Source organism: Anomaloglossus baeobatrachus, chromosome 1 (genome assembly GCF_048569485.1).
Source record: "Anomaloglossus baeobatrachus isolate aAnoBae1 chromosome 1, aAnoBae1.hap1, whole genome shotgun sequence".
Taxonomy (NCBI): domain Eukaryota; kingdom Metazoa; phylum Chordata; class Amphibia; order Anura; family Aromobatidae; genus Anomaloglossus; species Anomaloglossus baeobatrachus.
This window is the reverse complement of record NC_134353.1, coordinates 606093216-606114004: the sequence shown is the minus strand read 5'-3', so window position 1 is coordinate 606114004 and position 20789 is coordinate 606093216. Positions and strand designations below refer to the sequence as shown.

The following is a 20789-nucleotide window of genomic DNA, read 5'->3' as shown; positions in this document are numbered from 1 at the left end:
TGCGATGCTCGCATGACACTTGGCTCGCGCTGGCAGTACAGCGGGAGCCGAGTGTCATGCTAGTGTCCCTGCGACTGCAATCCGACCATGCAAGCAGACCTCAGCTGCGCGGGGGGGCGGTCCGGCTCTCAGGAGGGGGCGGGCCAGTTCTCAGGAGGAGACGGGCCAGCACTGAGGAGGGGCGGGCAGGAGCTGCGGAGGGGAGGGAGGGATTTCTCTCCCTCTCTCCTCCATAGCCAACTATTGCGATTCTCGCTCTGCACGCGCGGTACACCGGTGTACCACTAGTGCAGTGCGATTTTTCTCTCGCCCCATTGACTTGAATGGGTGCGAGAGAAAGAGTCTCACATTACAGTCGCAGCATGCTGAGATTGTTTTCTCGGTCCGATTAGGGCTGAGAAAATAATCACTCATGGGTGCTGACACACAGGCTAATATTGGTCCTAGTGGAATGCGATGTTTTATTGCACTCCACTCGCACCGATTTTCTCGCCGTGTGGCTTAGGCCTAATAGTAAAGATACAAAATGATGAGAAAATTCTGGCTGCTACGACTGTGAATGAACGAAGAAAAAATAAATCCATAGGTCCCAAATAGAGATGAGAATGACGCACAGATGACATTGCTCCAGCCCTGGAATATCAAAAGCGGTGTCAGGGACACGGGAAGGTAAGAGATTCGCAGCCTTCCGTTCAGCCACCACTTACTTGGATCGGAGTCCCGTGAATCAATCCGCTAATCTGTAGTCCAAACTATACCTGATACAGAGTGTCAGTTACCGTTTTGGGTCTACGCTCTGCAGTTATTCCTCACAGCCACTGCCCATCTGACATCTCCTCCTGCCGGGGTAGAAAATGTCAAATGGGTGTGGTCAAAATTTGCTTCAGGATCCACATAATTTGTCCCTCTGATGATCTTCAAAAGTTGGGAGGTATGACAGACCACTTGGTGCAAGGAAAAAATCTGAAGTGAACAGCCCCATAAACTGTCATAGCTACGAGTGCTTTCTGTGAGAAAAACGGCTAACACTCGTATCGGAAAATCTCAGGTGTGAATGAGGCCTAAATATACCTGGCTCTGATACATGCTATCCATAGTTCAGGCAGATTGAATCTAATGGCATGTTCCCTTAAAAAAAAAAAACATTTAGGCTGTGTGCGCACGTTGCGGAATTACATGCATTTACGCTGCGTATTTGCACTGCAGCATAAATGTTGCGTCCTGCGTCCCCTGCACAATCTATGTAATAATCTGATCGCTCATTTATTTCTCCCAATCAGAGCAGCACCACTCAGACAGGGAGAAATGATCATCTATAACCTGCAGTACTCGGCTGCTTCTAAGGGCTCATGCGCACGTAACTGCATAATCTTCTGCAGCGATTTGAGAGCACATGTGCGCGTCAAATCGCTGCAGAAACACTGCATAATGAATGCAGTTATTTTGTTAAAAAAAGCCTTTTTCATGCGCTCTGGCTGCTGCCCCCACCATAGACAGAGTGGGAGCTGCATCCAGAGCGCACGGAATAATTGTCATGCTCATTTTATGAACGCACGGATTTGGGTCAAAATTTTAGCACCCAAATCGCTGTGTTCATAAAAGCATCGTGCACACGTATCATGCACAATCTACATACATTGTGCAGGGGATGCAGGACACATTTATGCTGCAGTGCAATACGCATGTAAATGCATGCTTTTATGCGACGTGCGCATGAGCCCTTAGGCTTTGTGCGCACATACTGTACATGCTGAAATTTCTGCAACAATTTGGCAGCACATGTGCACTGCAAATCGCTGCAGAAACACTGCTTAATAGATGCAGTGTTTGCAGCATGGATGACGATTTCATGCGTTCTGGCTGCTGCCTCTCCCATAGACAGAGCGGGAGCAGCATCCAAAGCGCACTGAAAAACTGACATGCTGCATTTTTAAACGCAGTGATTTTATCAAATTTTTGACTCTCAAATCGCTGCGTTCAAAAAACCATTGTGCGCACGGATTATGCACAATCTTCATAGATTGTGCTGGGGACGCAGGACACATGCATTTATGCTACAGTGAGAAACACAGTATAAATGCATGAAATTACGCAATGTGCGCACATAGCCTTACAGGACCTGAGTCATGTGAGCTACAGGAGTCATCTCATGACCCTGTGCTACCATGACAACCATTGAATCCACGTAATCACGTCACGTGACTTACAGTGGCAGCCTGTATTTGTTTACCACGATGGCCGGTAAAATTGTACTGTCACATCTTGACAGCGCCATTTAAGGGGTTAACAGGTACGGGTGGATAGCGATTCCACTCATACCTGCGAGACACACGTCAGCTGTACAAATCAGCCCAGAGCATCAGGTGGGGATTAACAATGTGACCGCAGGGATGTAATATTACTGCCTGCGATCACTAAGGTGTTAACCCTATACAGTACTGACATTGGATGTACATCCTATGTCAGCTTCCTGACTTTGATGCAGGCTCACATGCTGAGCCCGCATCTTTCCCCACACGTCGGCTGATCTGATCAGCCAACATACCCCTAACAGCGGAGAGCAGATTGGAGATCCGCCTGCCTGTTAACTAGTTAAAATCCGGCTATCAATCTCTGGCAGTGGGAATTAATTGCTGGCGAAGAGCGTGTCATACCCCACTCCCATTAGTGTCCCCGTGAAGTGATCGAGGGGTGCTGATGGGTTGTCATAAGTCAGAGTTCAGCTGATGACCCGGGTGTCTGTTATGATGAACTTCCTGTGGACGCCGACTGAGAGCTGGGTTTCGTAGGAGATCATCATCTCTGCTGTACAGAGCGGTGCTGATACCCTGCTGTGTACAGCACAAGCCATCGAATGATCACATCATCAAGTAATTACTAGTAAATACAATAAAATGTGGGGGAAAAAAGTTTTTAAAAATTTGGGGAAAAAAAAACCCCTACAAAAGTTCAAATCACTCCTCTTTTGCCCCATTGAAAATAAAACAAAAAATCCCCTCATATTTGGTATCACCGATTTCAGAAATGCCCGCTCTATCAAAATATAAAATTAATTCATCCAATCGGTAAAGGCCATAATGAGAAAAAAAATCAAAACGCCAGAATTATGGTTTCTTTGAACACAGCAACATTGCAATAAAATACAATAACAGGCGATCAAAACGTGTATCTATCGAAAAATGGTAGAATTGAGAATGACAGCTCAAGACACAAAAAATAAGCCGTCTCTGATCCCCAGATCCCGAAAATAAGAACACTACGGGTCTTAGAAATTTTTTTCAGATTTCAGATTTTTTTCACCACTTAAAGTAAAAAACCCCACTATACATACTTGGTATCTGCGTACTCGTACTGACCTGGGGAATCATACTGCCAGGTCACATTTACCATAAAGTGAACATGTAAATTAAAAAAACCATTGTGGAAATGTTTTTGCAATTTCACCAGACTTGTAATTTGTTTCCTATTTTGCAGTACACTATGTAGTAAAATGAATGGCGTCATTCAAAAGTACAACTCGTCCCACAAAAAACAAGCTCTCACATGGCAATACTGACGGAAAAATAAAAAAAGTTATGGCTCTTGGAAGAAAGGGAGGAAAAAACGGAAATGGAAAAATCGCCGGGGAATGGAGGGGGTGTGTGAAGGGGTTAAGGGGATTTTCTAGGTTCAGCTTTAATTGTTGAAAGGCTTGTATAAGGCTGCTTTCACACCTCCGGTTTTTCCTGTGCGGCACAATCCAGCGCTCTGCAGAAAAACCGCAACCGTTTTTTTTTGCCGCCGGTTGCGTTTTTTTGCATAGACTTTCATTAGTACCGGATTGTGTTGCATGGGCTTGCGTTCGGTCCGGTTTTTGCCGCATGCCGCAGATTTAGCTGATGCGGCGGCCGGATGGAACGCTGCCTGGCATGTTTTTTTGTCCGGCAAAAAAAAAAACGCATCGCGCCGCATCCGGCCGATGTGGCGCGATTTGCAATGCATGCCTATGGACGCCGCATGCCCTTTTTTCCACTGCGCATGCTCAGTAGCGTGCCGCAAGCGGCAAAAACCAGACGGGCCGCATGTCAAAAACATATGCAAAGGATGCGGTATTGTCGCCGCATCTGTTGCATAGGTTTTAGAGCCGGAGTGGCCGGCTCTGCTAAAACCAGATGTGTGAAAGCAGCCTAATCCAGCTATGATAATGTCTGCACGATGCAACCTGCTGCTGAGTGATCAGACCTGACCTGGCACATGTAGCTACATGAGGAAGGGGTTTTCTGGGGGAAACCTGTATTTGTGGAAAGGTTGTATAATATGAAATAATAAATACTGCTGATATTCACCCTCCCAGGTGCAGTGCCAGCTCTCCACTACTGGTTATCATTATTTACAGGCTGCAGCGGTGACATCAGGCCTAGAGAGCACATCACCGCTGCAGACAATCACTAATCTCAGCAGCAGGTACCATGTACATTTGCACAGCCCCTGGGCTCAGTGATTGGCTGCAGCGGTGACATCAGAGCACATCACCACTGCAGCCAATGACTAAGCTCAGCAGCAGGTACCATGTATATCAGCAGAGCCTCTGAGCTCAGCGACTGGCTGCAGCGGTGACATTGGGACTACATTGCACATCACTACTGCAGCGAATCACTAAGCTTAGCAGCAGGTACTATGAACATCAGCTGAGCCCCTGAGCTGAGTGATTGGCTGCAGCAGTGACATCGATACTACAATGCACATCACTACTGCAGCCAATCACTAAGCTTAGCAGCAGGTACTATGTACATCAGCTGAGCGCCTGAGTTCAGTGATTAGCTGCAGCGGTGACATCTGGACTTCAGATCACATCACCTCTGCAGTCAATCACTGAGCTCAACAACAGGTACCATGTACATCAATGGGGTCATTGAGATGTGATTGGCTGCAGCAGTGAGATCAGGACAAGTGTGCACACCACTGCTGCAGCCAATCACTTAGCTCAGCAGCAGGCACCATGTACATAGGCAGACCCCCTGAGCTCAGTGATTGGCTGCAGTGGTGACTTCAGGCATACAGAGCACATCATCGCTCCAGCCAATCACTGAGCTCAGCAACAGGTACCATGTACATCGGCAGAGCCCCTGAGCTCAGTGACTGACTGCAGCGGTCATGTGTGCTGCAGCTAGCGGCAGAGAACTGGCCCAGGCCCAGGACCAGGACCGGGGGAGGGTGAAAACCAACAGTGTTTACCTCAAATAAACCTGCATCCTGGAAACCCCCTTCAACTACAAGCTTGTTTACGTCGTTTGTCTTCTGTTAGCAGCAGGGAAAAGACTTTCACCATAAGTACAGCGTGCAGTCATTTCACACCGAAGCTGTTACTAAATGACGACAAAAACATATAGAACTTTTTCCATACGGTATACTTTTTTCTTTTTCAAACCGACAAAATGGCGGTGGCATCTCTGAGCGGCGACACATGAAGTAGTGTATCAGCGAAAGCGCAGAACCCTCCAGTGCTGCTGGAACTCAGCCGTTGTGTTCTAGCAGTTTCTAAGGCAGTGCTTACGTCATCAAAGCGCGCCCGACAGCGCTCAGCTTTTTACTGGGAGAATATGGCAGCGTAACGTTCGTGCCTCGTCAGGCTGCCGTGGATTACCGCTCGCCGGTAGGAGAGTGTCCGGAGAGCCCATATTACGGTGCAGGACGGCCAGCTGCTGACCGGTTCCCAGAGTTCCCGGCGGTGACGTCGCAGTGACGCTGTGGTATGAGGAAGCGCTCTTAGTGCGGCCTGAGTTTCGCCAGCACCGCCCGAGAGCCGGTGAAGAGCCTCACACATGTCCAGCAGCTGAGCGCAGCACCGCCAGGCTCCATCTCCCGCCTCGTACATACCGCTGTGTGCAGCGCCCCGCCGGCTACTCTACAGAATCGCTCTACAGCCCCACTGACGTCATGTCGGACCCCCCGACTTCTTCCAGCTCCTCTGACGCCCCCCGGATTATTAAAGTGACCGTGAAGACCCCTAAGGAGAAGGAAGAGTTCGCTGTGCCGGAGACCAGCAGTGTCCGAGAGGTGAGAGATCAGCAATGGATCTGATGTTTGCACTGGTTGGATCAGTGAGGGCAGATCTGATCCAGTGTTGGTGGGAACGGTAATGGCATATCTGTCCCCGCGCTGGTTGGGTCGGCGAGGGACGGTCTGTCCCCGCGTTGGTTGGGTCGGCGAGGGACGGTCTGTCCCCGCGTTGGTTGGGTTGGCGAGGGACGGTTGTCCCCTCGTTGGTTGGGTCGGCGAGGGACGGTCTGTCCCCGCGTTGGTTGGGTCGGCGAGGGACGGTCTGTCCCCGCGTTGGTTGGGTCGGCGAGGGACGGTCTGTCCCCGCGTTGGTTGGGTCGGCGAGGGACGGTCTGTCCCCGCGTTGGTTGGGTCGGCGAGGGACGGTCTGTCCCCGCGTTGGTTGGGTCGGCGAGGGACGGTCTGTCCCCGCGTTGGTTGGGTCGGCGAGGGACGGTCTGTCCCCGCGTTGGTTGGGTCGGCGAGGGACGGTCTGTCCCCGCGTTGGTTGGGTCGGCGAGGGACGGTCTGTCCCCGCGCTGGTTGGGTCGGCGAGGGACGGTCTGTCCCCGCGCTGGTTGGGTCGGCGAGGGACGGTCTGTCCCCGCGCTGGTTGGGTCGGCGAGGGACGGTCTGTCCCCGCGCTGGTTGGGTCGGCGAGGGACGGTCTGTCCCCGCGCTGGTTGGGTCGGCGAGGGACGGTCTGTCCCCGCGCTGGTTGGGTCGGCGAGGGACGGTCTGTCCCCGCGCTGGTTGGGTCGGCGAGGGACGGTCTGTCCCCGCGCTGGTTGGGTCGGCGAGGGACGGTCTGTCCCCGCGCTGGTTGGGTCGGCGAGGGACGGTCTGTCCCCGCGCTGGTTGGGTCGGCGAGGGACGGTCTGTCCCCGCGCTGGTTGGGTCGGCGAGGGACGGTCTGTCCCCGCGCTGGTTGGGTCGGCGAGGGACGGTCTGTCCATCATAGACTGGTAGAGTTGGGTGGGACCTCAAGGGCCATCAGGTACATCTCCATGCGAGTGCAGGTTATCTTAAATCAGGTGTGGGGAACTTTTACTGCCAGGGCCATTTGTAAATTTTTACCAACCTTCGGGGGCCGCACAACATTCTCAATGTGAAAATGAACTGGCTCTATTTGATCAAGCAATTAATTAACTCACCCCTACTGTGGTGGCTGGAATTGCTTCTCTTTGGTGCGGTGGTTAATTTTCGATGATATTGATTACATAACATTCTTTTCCAGGATTGGCTTTGTCTGGATCGCAGTCAACTCTTTGTGATAAGATTGGTAAACCAACATCACATAACAGATGATGGGACTGCTGTATATACATCACAGGAGACACAGGGGGCACATGCATCACAAGAGGGGCTGAGGACATGTATATGTGTCGCGGGCGGGGAGGACGCCACTGCGCTGCGCTCGCTAACGCTAGGGTCCGGCGCTGCTGCGATGGCTGCTCGGTGGCTCGAGAGGTGGGCTGGATCCGGGGACTCGAGCAGCGCTCCTCACCCGTGAGTGAAAGGGGTGGTTGGTTTGGGGGATTTTAGTCTGTGACGCCACCCACGGGTTGTGGTGAGGTTGGGCACCACCGCTGCTGGTGACGGGCATCCCGGGAGCGATGGTAGGGAGCAGCTGGGATGTTGTTTTCCCCCTCCGTGGGTATGGGTTGGTGGTCCCGGGGCCCGGTGAGGTGACGGGGAGGTAGGGCTGGCAAGGCGCCGGGTCGCTTGGACTGGCAAGGCGCAGGGTCGCCTGGACTGCGCAGCGCGGTGCCGGATGGCACGGTTGTACTCACTCAGCCACAAATGTACGCAAAGTCTCTGGTAAACCAAACGGCTGGATGGACGGGTCCCGCAGCCGGCTGCTGTGGTTTCTCCCGGACGGTTGGTGGTGGCTGCCTTTCCCTGCACCTTTTGTGTATGTTCGGTCCCGATGGCTTCCCAACGGTAACCCGCTCCCCAGCGTGTATATGTGCCGGAGGAGCCCTTTTGCCCGCAGGCTCTGGTCCTTGGAACTCTAGCTGTGGCGGTAGCTGTATTTCCTTCTACTGGTCGGACGGTTACCTTCTATCGGGCCTTGGATGTTAGGAAACCCCTGGGGTTCCGGTCACTGACGGATTTGACCTCTTAACGGCGACTCCAAGCCTGGTCGGGGTCCGCAGGCCCTGTCGGTGTGTGCTGGCTTCACTTTGCTCCCCGGTTCAGTACCGGCGGGCCACCGCCCGACCCCGGTCCTACGGTTCCGCGTTGATTTGCCTCTCCTGCAGACGGCCACCACCGTCTGCTAACCTTGCTCTTAGTGCCCGGGCCACACACCCGGACACAGTCAGTTTACTCCCCTTTACTCCTTCACCACTACTTCACTCCTCTCACTTGTACTTCTCTAACTGATCTCACTTCCTTTTCCCGCCTCCTGGACTGTGAACTCCTCAGTGGGTGGGGCCAACCGCCTGGCTCCACCCCACCTGGTGTGGACATCAGCCCCTGGAGGGAGGCAACAAGGATTTTGTGTCAGGCTGATGTGCCTGTCTCGGGGTGGGGGTGTGTGTTGTAGTACCTGTGACGACCTGGCTAGTCCAGGGCGCCACATATGCACAGGCCTTCCTGTGATGTATATGCTCCAGCCCCTCCTGTGATGTGTATGCCCCCAGTCCGTCATGTGATATATATGTCACAGGGGACGCTGTGGGCACACGCGTCACAGGGGACGCTGTGGGCACACGCGTCACAGGGGACGCTGTGGGCACACGCGTCACAGGGGACATATATATATGGCTGAGGGGCACAGACAGCACTTGGGAGACGGATAGTACTGTTAGGGCATGGACATCACTGGGGGCCTCGGAGATCACGAGGGGAGCACGGACAGCACTAGGGGGCATAGACCGTACTGGGGGGGCACTGGGGAAAATGGACATCACTGGGGGTATGGACAGCACTGCGAGAGCACAGACATCTCTAGGGGGCATGGACAGCACAGGGGAACATGGACATCACTCTGGGTGGTACACAGCACTGGGGTTTGAGGGAGCAGATAGCACTGGGGGTGGTACACAGCACTGGGGGTGGTACACAGCACTGGTGGTTGAGGGTGCACATAGCATTGGGGGTAGTACACAGCACTGGAGCACACACACCACTGGGGGTGACACACAGCACTATGGGTGGTATACACGCAGCACCGGAGAGTGGGCACACAGCGCTGGAAGCTGCTGCTGCTGCTTGTCTTCTATGGGACGAGAGCACGGAGCACCAACCCTGCCCACAAAGTAAGTCCTGATCATGCTGTTACTGGCCAGTGTGAGGACCCAATGGTACGCTCACGCAGCGCTCAGTAGTGGGCTCTTTGGCCAGACTCCAAATTGCATCACCTGAGAGGGCCGCACACTCTCCTGACAGGAGCGTCTCCGCAGCATAGAAATAGGAGCGGGTAAGCTGCACATATCAGGAGAGTGTGCGGCCCTCCCAGGTGATGCAATGTGAGACTCGCGCAAGTCACTCGCAAGTGTGAATCCAGAATGTGCGTCCTTGCAGCGAATGTGGGGATTTAAAACGCCTGCGTCCGGCAAACCGTGATGGCCAACCAGAGCACAGTGGCCCCAGGAATCTGCCCGGGGGCCACAAAAAATTTCCCCACTTCTGTCCTAAATCATCCCAGCTATATGTTTATCCAGCAGCTTCCGCTTGAAGATTTCCATTGATGGAGAGCTCAGTACCTCCCGTGGATGCCTGTTTCACTCCCTGACTGCCCTCACTGTCAGAAAGTTTTTCCTAATGTCTAATCTGTATCTCCTTCCTTTTTAGTTTCATCCCATTTGTTCTTGGACTACCTTTTGCTAATGAGGATAGGGTAGTTCCTTTCAGATAATTGTAGACCTATACTGTGTGCAGAATTATTAGGCAAATGAGTATTTTGATCACATGATACTTTTTAGGCTGTGTGCACACGATGCGTTTTTTACCGCGGAAACGCTGCGTTTTGAACCGCAGCGTTTCAGTGGCAAATTGCATGCCTTCAGCTTTCCCAGCAAAGTGTATGGGAAAGCTGAAAAATCAGTGCACATGCTGCGTTTCTTTCCGCAGCGTTTTGGATGCCAAAAATCGGTGCGGAAAGAAAAGCAGCATGTCACTTCTTTTGTGCGTTGTGGCTGCGTTCTCTCCCCCATTGAAATCAATGATGTGGGGTCAGAACGCAGCCACAACGCATGGACCTGCTTTTTTGTTGCGGTCCGCGGCCTTTGTCGGCACGCCAGAACGCAGGCATTTACCTGGAAGTGAGGTCAAGAGGCTTCCTGTTGACCTCACTTCCTGGCAAAGCCCCCGGTGTCGCCAAAGTGCCCGCCCCGACCCCCGACCCCCCTCCCGAAAATCCAACATGGCCGCGCGCACAGTAGCGCACCGGCCGCCCTGCTCCTATGATTTCTGTCGCATGTGCAATAACACATGCGACAGAAAACTGTTCCCCAGGCCCTGCCCGTTCACCCCAATTCCCCCCCCGGTGTCATACATACCTGTCCGGTCGCAGCGCTGATCCCCCGCGGCTCCCTCCTCCTTCACAGTGCACGGTGGCCGGTCACATGAGCAGAGCAGCTGACAGCCAGCACAGTGTTCAGTGTGAGCTGTGCTGGCTGCTCGCACTCTGCAGCTGTGACCCGGGGAGAGTGGGTGCAGATTTTTGCACCCACTCTCAAATGGAGGGTCTGCCCTCCTAGAAAATGGGGGATACGTTTCCTGAACGTGCCCCCATATTCTAGAAGGTCCAGAGGCGACGTGGGACATCCATATGGATTTCTGCGGACCCATTTTTTTTTATTAAATTGGAGAACAAGGGAATGATTTGGGGAGTGTTTTTTCTAATAAAACATTTTTTGTTGTCTTTTTTTGCTTTTGTTTACTGTCAATTAGTTATGTCGGGTGTCTGATAGACGCCGTGACATCACTAATTGCTGGGCTTGATGCCAGGTGACATTACACATCTGGTATCAACCCCATTTATTACCCCGTTAGCCAACGCACCAGGGCGCGGGATGAGTTGGGGCGAAGCGCCAGGATTGGCGCATCTAATGGATGCGCCACTTCTGGGGCGGCTGCGGCCTGCTATTTTTAGGCTGGGAAGAGTCCAATAACCATGGCTCTTCCCACCCTGAGAATACCAGACCCCAGCTGTCAGCTTCACCTTGGCTGGTGATCTAATTTGGGGGGACCCCACGTTATTTTTTTTTTATTCTTTATTTATAAATAAAAAAAAAAACATGGGGAGCCCTCCAAATTGATCACCAGCCAAGATGAAGCTGCCAGCTGTGGTTTGCAGGCTACAGCTGTCTGCTTTACCCTGACTGGCTATCAAAAATAGGGGGGACCCCACGCCATTTTTTTCATTTTTTTTTTTTTTTTTTTTTTTATTTATTGGATAAATACTAAGCTAGGCACCCTTTAGTGCCACATGAAAGGTACTAAAGGTGCCAGCTTAGAATATGCAGGCGGGGGTAGGACGTTCTATATATTTGACATCCCTTCATCCATTGACGCTTTTTAGGCTGTGTGTCCTGTCCACAATCAGGGTTTGCAGCGTTATGGGTGCTGAGTGTTTTCCCTGCGTCCATAACGCTGCGTTGTGCAGTAGAAGCACAGTGGAAGGATTTTTGGAGATCCCATGCCCACTGTGCTTCTTTTCTCCGCAGCATAAACTGACCGGTAGCGTGGCTTCCCGAGCCTCAGCATGTCAATTTATGCTGCGGAGACGAGTGTTCTCTGCAGGTAGTATAGAGCTCCACAGCAGCCTGAACCCAAATCGTGGGCATGGGCAGCTGCAGGAAGGCTGGCACTGTGTACTAGACGCCGTGTCGCTGGATCATGGCCACATAGCCTTAGGCCCCTTTCACACGTCAGTGATTCTGGGACGTTTGTGCTTTTTTTTAAACGTACCAGGATCACTGACATACGCAGACCCATTATAATGAATGGGTCTGCTCACACGTCAGTGATTTTTCACTGCACGTGTCTCCATGCGGCGTACCCGCGTGTGCATGATTGCCGCACGGAGACATGTCCATTTTTTTCTGGCATCACTGATGTCCCACGGACCACGCAGTGGTGTGATCCGTGAAACACGTGCCAGAAAAAAACGTGCTTTTAAAATAAAAAACATTTTAACTCACCCGGCTCCAGCGATGTCCTCTGCAGCCCGTCCTCCCTGTTCCTTCTGTGCCGGCTCATTATTGTCGCGCATATTCATGATGCACGACACAGCCAACCCGGAAGCAGCTGCTGCGGGGGTCAGCGCCGGCCGGATGCTGCACCGCGGGAGCGATCAGCACCATGGAGAGCGGGAGCGGGTGCAGGTGAGTTAATCTCTAAGTGCAATCACGGGCCACGGAGAACGGAGCCCGGATTGCACTTAGACAACCCACGTGTGCCGTGATTCACGGCACACGGAGGGACATGTGCGTGTTTTACACGCCAGTGAAAAACGTCAGTGTTTTTCACTGACATGTGAAGCGGGCCTAAAAGTGAGAATATTGTTGCTACAGCAACATTTTGGGTGAAGTAGCTGTGGATTCAAAATGCTTAATATACTCCTGAATAAAATCCTTGATGGGTGCAGATTCCAAAATGGGGTCACTTGTGGGGGTTTTCTGACGTATAGGTACCTAAGGGGCTTGGTGCGCGAAGTTTATTTCAACTTTTCCAAAATTCAAATGGTGCTCCTTCCATTCCAAGCCCTCCCATTTATCCAAACAGAATGTGGAGAAGGAAATGACATCACAGGTTTTTTTTTCCAAAGGTCTGTGTTCAACCAACTTTATTATCACTGACAAGTCTTAAAAAACGCACCTAAAAAAACGCATGAAAAACGCATGCGTTTTCGATGCGTTGTTTCTCAAAAAGCATTGTTTACAATTCTCCCCTCTGCCAGAGGGTGCGTTTTTTTCCGCGCGGAAAAAAAGCAACGTGTGCACATACCCTTATACATGTTGTCCTACTCCAAGCTGTATAGGCTTGAGAGAAAACTACCAATTAAGTAAATCAGGTGATGTGCATCTCTGTAATGAGGAGGGGTGGGGTGTAATGACATAAACACCCTATATAAGGTGTGCATAATTATTAGGCAATTTCCTTTCCTTTGGCAAAATGGGTCAGAAGATATAGATATGACGGGCTCTGAATATTCCAAAATTGTGAGATATCTTGCAGAGGGATGCAGCAGTCTTGAAATTGCCAAACTTTTGAAGCGTGATCACCGAACAATCAAGTGTTTTATGGCAAATAGCCAACAGGGTCGCAAGAAGCGTGTTGGGCAAAAAAGGCGCAAAATAACTGCCCATGAATTGAGAAAAATCAAGCGTGAAGCTGCCAAGATGCCATTTGCCACCAGTTTGGCCATATTTCAGAGCGGCACTGTTACTGGAGTATCAAAAAGCACAAGGTGTGCCACACTCAGGGACATGGCCAAGGTAAGGAAGGCTGAAAACTGACCAATTTTGATTAAGAAACATAAGATAAAACGTCAAGCCTGGGCCAAGAAATATCTTAAGACTGATTTTTCAAAGATTTTATGGACTGAAGAAATGAGTGACTCTTGATGGGCCAGATGGATGGACCAGAGGCTAGATCAGTAAAGGGCAGAGAGCTCCACTCCGACTTGGATGCCAGCAAGCTGGAGGTGGGGTACCGTTATGGCTGTTATTATCAAATATGAACTTGTGTGCCCTTTTCGGGTTGAGGATGGAGTGAAGCTCAACTCCCGACCTACTGCTAGTTTCTGGAAGATAACTTCTTCAAGCAGTGGTACAAGAAGTCGGTATCGTTCAAGAAAAAACATGATTTTCATGCAAGACAATGCTCCAACACATGCATCCAACTACTTCACAGCGTGGCTGGCCAGTAAAGGTCTAAAAGATGAAAAAATAATGATATGGCCCCCTTGTTCATCTGATCTGAACCCCATAGAGAACCTGTGGTTCTCATAAAATGTGAGATCTACAGGGAGAGAAAACAGTACACCTCTTGGAACAGTGTCTGGGAGGCTGTGGTGGCTGCTGCACGCAATGTTGATTGTAAACAGATCAAGCAACTGACAGAATCTATGGATGGTAGGCTGATGAGTGTCATCAGAAAGAAAGGTGGCTATATTGGTCACTAATTTTTGGGTTTTGTTTTTGCATGTCAGAAATGTTTATTTCTAAATTTTGTGCAGTTATATTGGTTTACCTGGTGAATATAAACAAGTGAGATGGGAATATATTTGGTTTTTATTAAGTTGCCTAATAATTCTGCACAGTGATAGTTACCTGCACAAACAGATATCCTCCTAAGATAGCCAAATCTGAAAAAAAAACGCCACTCCAACTTCCAAAAATATTAAGCTTTGATATTTATGAGTCTTTTGGGTTGATTGAGAACATAGTTGTTGATCAATAAAAAAAAAAAATCCTCTAAAATACAACTTGCCTAATTATTCTGCACACAGTGCATATTAAAGCTATATGCGCACACTGCGGTTTTTGGTGCAGTTTTGACTTTTGACTTCCCAGCAAGGTGTATGAGAATTCAGATTTGCTGTGTGCATATTTGTTATTGGCAAATTAGCGGAGTTATTCTGGAGTCCGTTCGGCCTCTGTTCCATGGTGCCAGTCTTTTCAAAGGTGCGTAAAACTGTTCTCGACAGCACATTTACAAAGATGGACTACGCCGGACCCCAGGCCAGATCGGAGTGCAAAGTCACCCAACCCCCCCCCCCCCCCCCCCCCGGCCTCATTACAGAGAATGTCCCATTGGAAATTGTCCAAATCACATTTTTCAGATATTTACACGTAATCCCCAGTGAAAGTGCTTAGCATAGAGCGCAGGATAAGTGAGAGCTGTGCCTTATTGCAATCTTTGGGAGGCAGAAACAACAGTAGTTGAAAAATTGGCTTTATTTATATATTTTTTTTTAAGCAGTCTACCTTGCGGTATAAGTGATTAGACGGCTTTATTTATCCAGTCAGTAGAGATTACAGCGATACCAGATTTATATAGGTTTCTTTAGGTTTTCTGATATTACACTAAAAAATACTTATTTTGTAAAAATAAAAATAAAAAGGTTTTTGTTTTTTTTTGCATCTTTGGTCGTGAAGGGGTTAAAATTCAATCTATCAGTCATGGATCGTATGAGGTTAATCCCCGCCGTTGGGAGGTAGCGGCGATCCGCGCACATTTTCACGTTTTCAACAGCTGACATGTGTGCCTGCATGTTACGAGTGGAATCCCATTCCACCCACAACATTTAACCCCTTAGGCTATGTGTCCACGGTAGAACGTACCTGCGGATTTTTCTGCATGAAAATCCGCGACTTTCGCGGCAAATCCGCACCCGCGGATTTTTTTTTTCCCCCCATTCTATACCCAAAATCCGCACCAAATCTGCAACAAACAATTGACATGCTGCAGATTTTTCCGGATCAAAATCCGCGGCAAATCCGCAGCGGAAAAATCCGCAGCATGGACACAGCATTTTCAAAATGCCATTGAAATGGCTGGGAAGTGCCGCTGCTGCAGATTTTCGGGAAATCCGCGGTAAATCCGCAGCGTGGGCACATAGCCTTATATCTCGCTGCCAAAGTCTGGCAGCAAGATGTATATGCACATGGCCATTATTTTTACTTGCCACCGCCACCACCGGAAGTCATGTGGGTGATCACGTGACTTTCGATGGTAGCACAGGATCATGTGATGACGCCTGTAGCTATCATGAGTCACTTTCGGTTTCACTCATAGTTACATAGGTTGAAAAAAGACCTAGGTCCATCTAGTTCAACCTTCCTCCACCAGTTCTACATTTTCTCCCTAAGTCATTTATAACCAACAATGTTTTGTGTACTGAGGAAATCATCCAGCCCTTTTTTTAAAAGTTATTATAGTATCTGCCATTACTACCTCTTGTGGTAGGGCATTCCACAGTCTGACTGCTCTAACTGTAAAGAACCCTTTCCTATTTAGCTGCCGGAATCGCTTTTCTTCCACTCGCAGTGAGTGCCCCCTGGTCCTTAGTATTGTCTTTGGAAGAAATAAGTCATGTGCCAGTCCTTTGTATTGACCACACATGTATTTATACAAATAAATGAGATCTCCTCTGAGACGTCTTTTTTCTAAGCTAAACATATCTAACTTTTTCAACCTGTCATCATATGGGAGGCCTTCCATTCCTTGTAGTAGTCTAGGTAGCCGTCTTTGAACTGACTCTAACTTCTGAATGTCCTTTTTAAAATGTGGAGCCCAAAACTGGATCCCATATTCCAGATGGGGCCTTACAAGTGATTTATAGAGGGGTAACAATACGTTGGGATCACGGGATCTAATCTCTCTTTTTATACACCCTAGAATCTTGTTTGCTTTTGCAGCTGCTGCTTGACATTGAGTGCTGTTGCTCAGCTTATTTGTAATGAGAATACCCAAGTCCTTCTCCTGTTCTGTAGTCCCGAGTTTACTTCCATTTAACCCCTTCGCGACCGGCCGATTTTTCGCTTTCCGTTTTTGTTTTTTTTTCGCCATTCTTTTTCTGAGAGACTAACTTTTTTATTTTTCAGTCAATATGGTCATGTGAGGGCTCATTTTTTGCGGAACGAGCTGTACTTTTAAATGAAACCATCAGTTTTACCATATAGTGTACTGGAAAACGGCAAAAAAATTCCAAATTCAGAAAAATTGCAAAAAAAGTGCGATAGCACTATGGTTTTTGAGATATTTTATTCACTGTGTTCACTATATGGTAAAACTGATGTGTGGGTGTGATGCCTCAGGTCAGTGCGAGTTCGTAGACACCAAACATGTATAGGTTTACTTTTACATAAGGGGTTTAAAAAAAAATTGGAAATTTGTCCGAAAAAAGTGGCGCACGTTTTACGCCATATTCCGTGACCCGTAGCGTTCTCATTTTTCGGGATCTATGGTTCAGTGATGGCTTATTTTTTGCGTCTCGAGCTGACGTTTTTAACGGTACCATTTTTGCGCAGATGCTACGTTTTGATCGCCTCTTATTGCATTTTGCGCAAAAGTTGTGGCGACAAAGTCATTTTGGCGTTTGAAATTTTTTTGCCTCTACGCTGTTTACTGACCAGATTAATTGATTTTATATTTTGATCGGGCGTTTCTGAACGCGGCGATACCAAAAAAGTGTGTATATTTTTTATTTCTTTATCGTACCTTTGGGAGACCCAGACCATGGGTGTTTAGCTTCTGCCTCCGGAGGACACACAAAGTACTACACCTAAAAGTGTAGCTCCTCCCTCTGAGCTTATACACCCCCTGGTGAGCAGACCCAGCCAGTTTATTGCTTTGTGTTCAGGAGGTATACATCCACACATGATTTCTCATATGATTTTTTCCTTTTGGACTGAGATTGAAGAAGTGCGGGTCCATGTCTGGACCTCCGGCATGTCCCTTCTCACCCCACTGTGTCGGCGGTGTTGTAAGGTTGATTTCCTAGGCTGGAGCCTTACATGCCGTGCTCCTTCACCATCCCTCCTGGGCTCTGGCTTGAAGTGGGAGCTAGCACGGTCTCCATGCCTGGCAGGAGACCGGTCTCCATCCGCAGCCCTTCAGGACCCTGCTGGACCGGAGCACTCATCCCCAGGGACTTGGCCCTGCGTCTCAGCAGCTAAGTACCTGAGACGTTTATATATTGGGGGTCCCTGTGCTTTATTGCTTGGGGAGAGTGTGCATATTGTGTTTATTGACATTTCCGGCGGGTTCTCTGTCGCACGAGAACCGCGCCGATGGTGCCTACGCGTCGGCCTCGCCGCTCAAATTTAGGTCCCGGCTTCGCCGGACGCCTACTTTCTGTTCACTGCCCTCGCATGTCACTCATGCAGAGGGACAGGCTCGGCTCCGCCTGGCGGCCGTTCTGCACAGGGGAGGGACACTCCCCACTGCTAGTGCGTGTCTCCTCCCCTGTAGGTCTCTATAGCCCTCCAGATCCCGCTCTTCAAGCAAGTCCCGCCCCCTCTCTTCGCTCCGGTGGCCATTTTCTCAGAGATTCACTCAGCGCTGGTCTGCGCTCTGCATCCCTGCTGAGGTGCTCTGTTTGGGGGTCCGGGCTTCGGGATCTGGAGGGCACACAACACCGCTCCAGCGGTCTGGTAAGCCACAACCGGTCTCTGGTTGTGGACCTCTGTATATACTCTCTGGGGGTCATTCTCTGACAGAGCCCCCACTCCAGCAGCATGTCTCACACGAGGAGCAAGGCCCCAAAGCTGTATGCTGTATGCGCTGCATGTAAGCTCCTTCTGCCTGAACCGAGCACCTATCCACATTGTGATGCCTGCTCTAACTTGGCGGTGCCACAGTCTGGAGTCTCACCCCCAGTGGTCTCTCAGGCTGCTCCTGCGGCTGAACCCCCGGCTTGGGTAGAATCCTTTTCTAGGTCTATATCCCAGTCTTTTGCTGAGTCCATGGGACTTCTGTCCAGGACTTTGCTGAATATGCATCAGCCCCCTTCACAGGGTGCCTCTGCTGCTAGGGCTCTCTCAGGACCGGAGCTCACAGAGGATTCATCATCTGGTCCCGGACCCCGTCCTCCTAAAAAGAGACGCAGGGTTCCCTCTCCCTCCTCATCCCGCGGCTCTGATTCAGGAGCTGACTCGCAGGATGAGGAGGATGCTCTTACGGGGGCCTCGGAGGCTAACTCCATGTACCCCATTGATCTTTCCGAGGGTGACTCAGATCTTAGTGACTTGATTGCTTCCATTAATTCTGTACTGGATCTCAATCCGCCAGTATCAGAAGAGCAACCCTCTCTGGCAGAAAAGCACCAGTTTACCTCGCCTAAGAGAGCAAAGAGTGTGTTCTTTAACCACTCCAGTTTTCAGGCCGCTGTGACCAAGCCCAGGGCCTGTCCTGACAAACGCTTCCCAAAGCGTGGTTCTGATGACCGGTTTCCCTTTCCACCTGAGGTGGTCAAGGAGTGGGCTCAATCCCCAAAGGTAGATCCCCCGGTGTCTAGGCTCTCAGCCCGGACCGTTGTGTCGGTGGCTGATGGCACCTCCCTTAAGGATTCCACTGACCGCCAGATTGATCTTCTGGCCAAATCCGTATATGAAGCAGCGGGGGCCTCGTTTTCCCCGACTTTTGCAGCAGTGTGGGCTCTCAAAGCCATCTCTGCTTCTCTAGAGGAGATGCATTCCCTCGCCAGGGAATCTATGCCCGAAATGGTTACCTTAACTTCCCAAGCTTCAGCTTTTTCATCTTATGCCATGTCTGCCATGCTGGAGGCTTCTCACCGCACTGCGGTGGCTCCGGCTAATTCCCTCGCTATCCGCAGGATCTTGTGGCTTTGAGAGTGGAAGGCAGATGCTTCTTCAAAGAAGTACCTTGCTGGGCTCCCTTTTGCTGGGTCCCAGCTGTTCGGAGAACAGCTGGATGAAATTATTAAGGCAGCTACTGGCGGGAAGAGTACTTCCATGCCAGAAACCAAAACCAGGAAACCTGCCCAGGGTAGGAATCAGTCGAGGTTTCGCTCCTTTCGTTCCTCCAACTGGTCGTCCTCTAAGCCCTCTGCCTCGTCCACTAACTCAGCCAAGGACCAGAAATCCAAATGGCGCCCAAAAGCACTAAGGCAGCCTCCTCGTGACTATCTGCCCGCGCCAGCAACGTCCTTAGTCGGTGGCAGGCTCTCCCACTTTGGCGACGCTTGGTTTCAAGACGTCTCCGATCAGTGGGTGAGGGATATCTTCTCCCACGGCTACAGGATAGAATTCTCTTCCAGCCCGCCAAACAGATTTTTTCTGTCAACTCCCCCCTGCTCCAAGGCCGCCGCCTTCTCACAGGCCGTGTCATCCCTGCAGGCCAACGGAGTAATTGTACCGGTTCCTGCCCGGGAACAGTTCAGAGGTTTCTACTCAAACCTCTTCCTAGTTCCCAAAAAGGACGGTACCTTCTGGCCCATCCTGGATCTCAAGCTTCTCAACAAGCATGTTCAGGTGCGGCACTTTCGCATGGAGTCTCTGCGATCAGTTATTGCCTCAATGACCCAAGGGGATTTCCTGGCGTCCATCGACATCAGAGATGCCAATCTGCATGTGCCAATTGCAGTTTCACACCAGCGTTGGCTACGTTTTGCAATCGGAGAAGATCATTTCCAATTCGTGGCTCTCCCTTTCGGGTTGGCCACAGCTCCTCCGGTATTCACCAAGGTCATGGCAACAGTGATTGCTGTCCTGCACCTACAAGGGTTGGCAGTGATTCCTTACCTGGATGACCTTCTAGTCAGGGCTTCATCCAGCGCGGACTGTCAGCGGAGTGTCTCGCTCACTCTCGCCACTCTAGCCCAATTCGGGTGGCTTGTCAATCTTCCCAAATCCACTCTGACTCCGACCCAGAGTCTCACGTACCTAGGGATGCAGTTCGAGACTTTGCCGGCACTTGTGAAGTTGCCCTTAGTCAAACAGCAGTCCCTCCAACTGGCGGTGCGCTCTCTGCTGAGGCCCCGCCGTTAAAACCTCAGGCGCCTGATGCAGGTGCTGGGTCAGATGGTGGCGTCAATGGAGGCTGTTCCCTTTGCCCAGTTCCATCTGCGTCCCCTTCAGCTGGACATTCTCCGCTGTTGGGACAAGCGGCCTTCCTCCTTACACAGGTTAGTGGCTCTGTCGCCACAGACCAGGAGCTCTCTTCAGTGGTGGCTTCGGCCCCTCTCCCTGTCCCAGGGGCACTCCTTCCTGGCCCCGTCCTGGGTGATCCTCACCACGGATGCCAGTCTATCCGGCTGGGGAGCGGTATGTCTCCACCACAGAGCACAG

The 20789-nt window shown here is 50.6% G+C and overlaps 1 protein-coding gene across 1 annotated transcript in view; it reads left to right on the top strand.

Moving 5' to 3' along the window:
- Positions 1 to 5543: 5543 nt before the first annotated feature.
- UBQLN1 (ubiquilin 1) overlaps positions 5544 to 20789 on the top strand; it is a 116830-nt gene continuing 101584 nt past the window's right edge. Inside the window, exon 1 of the mRNA XM_075318314.1 lies at positions 5544 to 6036. Within this exon, the coding sequence (XP_075174429.1) occupies positions 5917 to 6036 (120 nt within the window). The 5' untranslated portion in view covers positions 5544 to 5916. The remainder of the gene's footprint in view (positions 6037 to 20789) is intronic.